At 42.4% G+C, this 6,523-nt stretch overlaps 1 protein-coding gene across 2 annotated transcripts; it reads right to left on the bottom strand.

Annotated features, from left to right (window-relative positions):
- Positions 1–2,431: 2,431 nt before the first annotated feature.
- Positions 2,432–6,167, bottom strand: Pramel21 (PRAME like 21). Of its 2 annotated transcripts, XM_017320251.1 has the most exons (5): positions 5,824–6,110; positions 4,914–5,501; positions 3,620–4,106; positions 2,890–2,919; positions 2,432–2,449 (listed from the first exon to the last, which is right to left on the bottom strand). In XM_017320251.1, exons 1-5 carry the CDS (start codon positions 6,108–6,110, stop codon positions 2,432–2,434), a joined length of 1,410 nt encoding a protein of 469 aa, XP_017175740.1. The 2 variants fall into 2 exon arrangements, with proteins under 2 accessions (XP_017175740.1, NP_001119796.1); NM_001126324.1 differs by lacking the exon at positions 2,432–2,449 and having other exon boundaries at positions 2,575–4,106; positions 5,824–6,167.
- Between the last annotated feature and the right edge of the window lie 356 nt (positions 6,168–6,523).

Here is a 6,523-nt window from a genome sequence, read left to right as displayed (position 1 = left end):
TCATACCAGGGTTCAACATCCTTAGTGATCATGGAAATGCAAATCAAAACAACCCTGAGATTCTACCTTACACCAGTCAGAATGGCTAAGATCAAAAATTCAGGTGACAGCAGATGCTGGCGAGGATGTGGAGAAAGAGGAACACTCCTCCATTGTTGGTGGGATTGCAAGCTTGAACAACCACTCTGGGTATCAGTTTTGTGGTTCCTCAGAAAATTGGACATAGTACTATGTGAGAATTCAACTATACCACTTCTGGGCATGCACCCAAAAGATGTTCCAACATGTAATAAAAACACATGTTCCACTACTTTCATAGCAGCCTTATTTATAATAGCCAGAAGCTGGAAAGAACCCAGATGCCCCTCAACAGAGGAATGGATACAAACACTGTGGTTCATTTACACAATGGAGTACTACTCAGTTATTAAAAAGAATGAATTTATGAAATTACTAGGCAAATGGATGGACCTGGAGGGCATCATCCTGAGTCAGGTAACCCCATCACAAAAGAGCTCACATGATATGCACTCACTGATAAGTGGACATTAGCCCAGAAACTTAGTATACCTGAGATATAAGAGACAATTTGCAATACACATGAAACTGAAAAAGAATGAAGATCAAAGTGTGGACACTTTGCCCCTTCTTAGAATTGGAAACAATCACCCATGGAAGGAGTTACAGAGACAAAGTTTGGAGCTGAGACAAACGGATGGACCATGTAGAGACTGCCATATCCAGGGATCCATCCCATAAATAGCCTCCAAACGATGACACCATTGCATACACTACCAAGTATTGGCTGAAAGGACCCAGATATAGCTGTCTCTTGTGAGACTAGGCCGGGGCCTACCAAACACAGAAGTGGATGCTCACAGTCAGCTATTAGATGGATTACAGGGCCCCCGATGGAGGAGCTAGAGAAAGTATCCAAGGAGCTAAAGACATCTGCAACCCTGTAGGTGCAACAACATTATGAACTAACCAGTACCCCGGAGCTCTTGACTCTAGCTGCATCTGTATCAAAAGATGGCCTAGTTGGCCAGCACTGGAAAGGGAGGCCCATTGGACTTACAAACTTTATATGCCCCAATACAGGGGAATGCCAGGGCCAAAAAACGGGAATGGGTGGGTAGGGAAGCGGGGGGGGGGGTATGTGGGACTTTTGGGATAGCATTGGAAATGTAATTGAGGAAAATATGTAATAAAAAATATTTTAAAAAAAAGAGAGATAGCAGGGGCTAGGAAGAGATTGCTGAGTATGTGCTGCTGCCATTTTTCAAGAGTAAAACATTTAATCCTGCATAGTAAAAGTACTAAAAGTTGTCCTTTCTCATAAAGGACATGGCTAGAATCCATAAAATCTTCATCTAGAATAGCAGAATTTTCCCTGATCAATTGCTATAAGTATTAATACAACAATAAGCCTGTGATTGGACAGGGAAAGGGGGGTGGAGCAAAGAGTTGAGAGATGGAGACTGAGGAGACATGTAGAAAAAAGGAAGAAAGGCAGAGCAAGAAAAAGATGATCCAGATTCTGAATGGCTTTAAATAGACACAGGTAGGTATTAATATCATTAAGGATAGAATAATTGGATAACTTGTCTAATCTAGGTGGGCAGCTTGTACCAATTGGCTCTGAAATTACTGTGTGGACATTTTCTGAATTGAGAATTTATTGGTATATAAATCTGACTAATTATAAGTTTCTAGAGTTGTGATGTACTGGGTTACTGCAATATGGGATCACTAACCACAGGTGGCTTATGGCTGAAAAGGACCTGGCAGCTCTGAAGCAAGTGAAGCAGAGCTGGGAAGACTGGGATTGGTTGCTGCATGGGGCTAGCCATGCAGGCAGCAGCGATTCCACATCAGAGTGTAGCCAGGTATCGTGAGGGAACTTGGGGATCTTTTTATTATTTCCCCCAACAATACAAAGCACATATTTATCACTGAGATGGAGCCATAGCCCTCAACCACTAACACACATAATTCTCCAGCCTTATCCTCTACTCTAAAGATTATACATGTGCATCACCAGCGGACCTACTTTAGATTTTTGTATTTTGCTCAGAAGATTCCAATGCATTGACCAATATATAAAGGGATTTAATGTTTGTTTTGATGTATTCACTTTCATTTTTAAATATTAATTTTCATTTGTTTCCAATTAGGTATGTGAGTTTTTGTGTTTCAGTGTTTTCGGGTTATCAAGTGTCCCTAAAGACTAGGGGAAAATGCCAGACACTTGGAATTGGAGATACAGGTGGGTGTGGGTTCTGGGAAACAAACACTCCTATTCAGGAAGAGCTGAAAGCATTGTATACCTCTGAGCCACATCTTCAAAAGATTATATATAAAATTTAAGATAGGGTCTCGTGAAGGATAAGATTATAAAGTCTCTCCAAGAAAAGAACATGTTGTGTCACTATACAGTCTGAAAGATCTAGGGAGCAGAAGAGGCAAAAACAAGGGCACATGAGATTATTGTGTCAGGGTAAGCACAGAACACAAGTATGATGTTCTTTGAGACCTTGCCAGGTTAAAAACAAACAAACAAACAAACATGTTCTTATTAAAAACTGATTTATTAGAACATATGACAAATTATAATGCTAATGGTGGTGATAAATGAAAATATCAGGCTGCAGGACTTCCCCCAAGAAAGAGCTGCAGCTCAATAGTGATAACATGTAGCCTCCCTCAGCCTTGAAGCAGGCTGATCCAGACGTTGACCTTGCTGCCACTAAGAAGATTACCTAGGGGTGAGCCCTCTGACCTTGATGTCTCTATTTGCTCTTCTCCAAGACTCTGCTTCCTGCTGAAAGGTCCTTGAGACATTCCAGGGACACACCCTGTAGATCGCTCCGGGCTGGGTCCAGGCACCAAGAATGGGCTGGCAGGGGATGGGCCTACCTCTTTATAAGCACAGTCTCAGTAAACTTCAGAGGCTTTGAACAGAAAAGTTTGTCTTGGCCTCATACTTTTCTCATGTCTGATCTCTTTCAGCCCCAGCCCACCTTTCAGGGAAACCCAGTTCATGTGGCCACAGGCGGCTACAATAACAGTCTAATACGAAAATACTCCAAGATTCAATCAGGCAGGCTTATACTTCATAAAAATATGTCCACATACTGTAGAGCAGAATTAAGGGGAGAGCCAAAAGGTGGATGCCATCCACAGGGAGAATGAAACAGAGCTCTCCTATTCAAGTCCATTATGCTCTTTATATTGTCCTCTCTATTTTATCCCCTTCCCTACTTCTAGGGCCCCTCATACTCAGAAACTGCTGGAATGCAGCCCTACAATTTTCATATGTACTTGCTGTTCAAGGATGGGTCTTTACTGTAGACATTGGGCTGAAAATAAGCTCATGGTTTTCCATCTCAACACAACTACATCAAATCAGAAGAATTTGACTGACATTCAAAGAAAATGAAATAATTATCTTTCCAAAGTACATCCAAAAATGCTTGAATACATATGTTCTATGCCAATAATGAGCCACTTGAGACCTGCCTTCCATTTGTCAGAGCCTAGCAATGACCTCACCTTCTATATTGCCAACAAAACTGTAGATACAGAAATTCCAACAATATGAAAACATCTTACTCACAAAGTAGACCTGCTTTGGCTGCCTTACACCCTTGAGTGTGTACATAAGCTCAGAACAAAGTCGTACAAATCTGTCTGGAATAACACCATCACGGTCATCATAGACTTCATCAGGGGCAGGGTACTTTTCCAGGGTCAGCTGTGTGAGGTTGGCAGTATGCTGCAGCAGCTTCTTCAGGCTGTCCATGGACAAGAAGTTATTCACAAAATTGACTTCAGTGAGCTGGGAACACTGGCTCAGTGCAGGCAGGAGGTCACTGATTTGCCAGTCCATGAGCATACAGCCTTTCAATTTTAATGTCTGCAGAGTAGCTGTCAGTCTTTCTAGCAGGCTTCCTAGGAATGGATGACTTAAAATGAAGGTGACACCACTCAGATCCAGGTGTTTGAGCTGGTGGGTGCTTGGACACTGGGAAAGATACATCATATCTGATTCTGACAGAATGCAGTGAGTAATAGCAAGGGTCTCTAATGGACCCTTAAAGCACCTAGAGAGAAAGAGAGAGATGAAGGACTTTACCTCACTCCAGTTCAATAGTAGCAGAGAAAAGGCTATGTCTTCAAGGTTGCAGAACCTCCTTAGCCCAAGGTCATTCTCAGACCATTATAAGGGTCAAGACCAAGTTGCTCCCTGATGAGGAGCTAACAACTCCTCTCATGTTCTTCTAGGTATGACATATGTAGTCATTGTCTGCTACTGCCTCAACTCTACAGTTACCTCTGAACTGGTAAGCACAAAACATATTTGGGGACAGGTGATATAAACAGGAGAACCCAGAAGGATCAACTGGGAAACACTCAGAACCACCCCAGCTCTGCCATTATTCATCTCAATGTGTTCAAGCTTCCACACAGAGACTCTGTTCTGTTCATAAAGTTTCCTTATGAAACACTGTAATTCACTTGCTTCCCATCTATGCAATCCCTTCCTGTGCTCAAATTTTCTTTGACCCATGGGAAGTCAGAGGCAAATGGGAACTGTTCATATAGATCCGAGAACAGAGTTGAAAGGAGAGGACATGTGGTGTAACATCACATATATTTTACAGATCAATTTTCACATCATCAGGATTTCTCAAGAAACCTTTTTTAAAACATGGGCACATACATGACAGTCTGGTTTTACTAAGTCAGGATACAACAATAGCATAAAGTACTATCAATTATTCTAAGCTCACATCTATATAAATTTAACACTGGCTGTGAGCCACTATATAATCTCATATTTGATGTAAAGTAAAACAACAACAAAATACTTTGCTCACCCCTGGATAAAGCTCTCTCTTCTTTCTTACCTGAGCATTTGGTCCAGGCGTTCAGTCAGGAAGTAGACATCATTCAAATAGAGATGCTGGAGCTTATGCAGTTTGGAGAACTGGGAAAAGATCTCTGTAACACAACAGGCTTCCTTCTCTAGGTCCCAAGGCCTATCCCAAGGTATGCAGATTTGCTTGAAAAGGAGTTTCTGGAGGTTTTTCATCCGGCCCACGCCAGGGGCTAGCGAGGCAAGGGTATATATATCCCAGCGTGTGTTTATTGCCAATTCCTGGATTGAGGCTGCATCAAAAACCTTCAAAATATTCAGTGGGTCATAGGCAGGAATGGCCCCAAACTCCAGCTTCTCACAGATCACCTGTATCCCATTTTTTCTCTCCTTGGCCCACCGATACAAATATTTTAGGTATTTGGAGGGACGGCGGGACATGAGGGAAAGATTCATTTTTATAGTCACGGTCTGGTTCTCCCCTAGGATGGGATGATTTCCCACTGGTTGGTTCTTGCCAAAGACATCTTGAGAGCAGACTTCATGAAGTAATCCAGCCCAACCATCCCAGAAGTCCTGGTGGGCATCTCGTAAATCAAGCACTTGTAGGTTCCACCTGCTGTGGGTAAAGTAGAAGGACATTCATAGGACAGGAGACACAATGTGTAATCTGCAGGACCCATGATTCAAATTCCCTTAATTCACTTCATTTAACAGAGAAATCTTACATTTCTCAAGTGGCTGGGGTAGAGGCAGGGACAGACTCATTGCATACAGACTACCTCTGTTCTCAGCTGTTCTACATTAACCACAGTCCTGTTTCTTTGTTTCCATTCTAGACGATACTGACCCCTAAAACAGAAGCCTCTGATTCAACTTGGACCTCTATTCACTTGCTCTCATCCACACACATCCCTCCATGCTACCTTGGACTCACATACCTAGGTCGATCCTTTTGTGACATTAGCAAATCAAGGCCATCAAGCACAGCTTTAAGGGTCTCCAGGTGAGGTATCTTCATCAGGGCTCCCACAGGAAGGGTTGGGAAAGGCCATGCTGCCACCATCTGCCTTAGTATGTTAGGATGTCTGCTGGTGAATGCATCCTTGAAGAGTGGTGGGAAGAGTTGCACAGGCAGGTTCGGCAGAGCAGAGATGGTCAAGGCTTCATCTTTCAGCAGGCTTCTTCTTGCCAGCTGCTGGAGTGTTGGTGGGTCCTTGAAGCTCATTGTAGCTTTCAGATATGCAGATGATAAGGAAATAACCAAAGGAAAAAAATATTTCATCTAAAACACTTTTAGCAAGCCTCTTACCCCCCCCCCCTTCTCAATTACATAAACCATGATGTGGTCCAATCACTGGTCTGGTGACATTGAAAACCTTGTTATTCAGATATCTTTATCTTTCTCATTGCCAAAGATCCTTCAAGGTCCTCCTGGTAATATATAAGGACCCATTTCAACAGCTTTTCCCTGATATTCTGTGAGTCCTAATCTACTCTGTAACAGAAGACTCAAGCTTGATTTTGACACTTTTGTGGGAAACAATTGTGCTTTTTCTACAACCAATGTAGCAATATATTGTATCAAACAGACACAAATTTTACTTCTATGAGATTTAGAAGCAGGAGCCATGCTGAACT

The sequence above is a fragment of the Mus musculus genome, chromosome 4 (assembly GCF_000001635.26).
Source record: "Mus musculus strain C57BL/6J chromosome 4, GRCm38.p6 C57BL/6J".
NCBI lineage: Eukaryota > Metazoa > Chordata > Mammalia > Rodentia > Muridae > Mus > Mus musculus.
The sequence above is the reverse complement of the archived record's forward strand: the minus strand, read 5'-3'. Positions and strand labels throughout refer to the sequence as shown.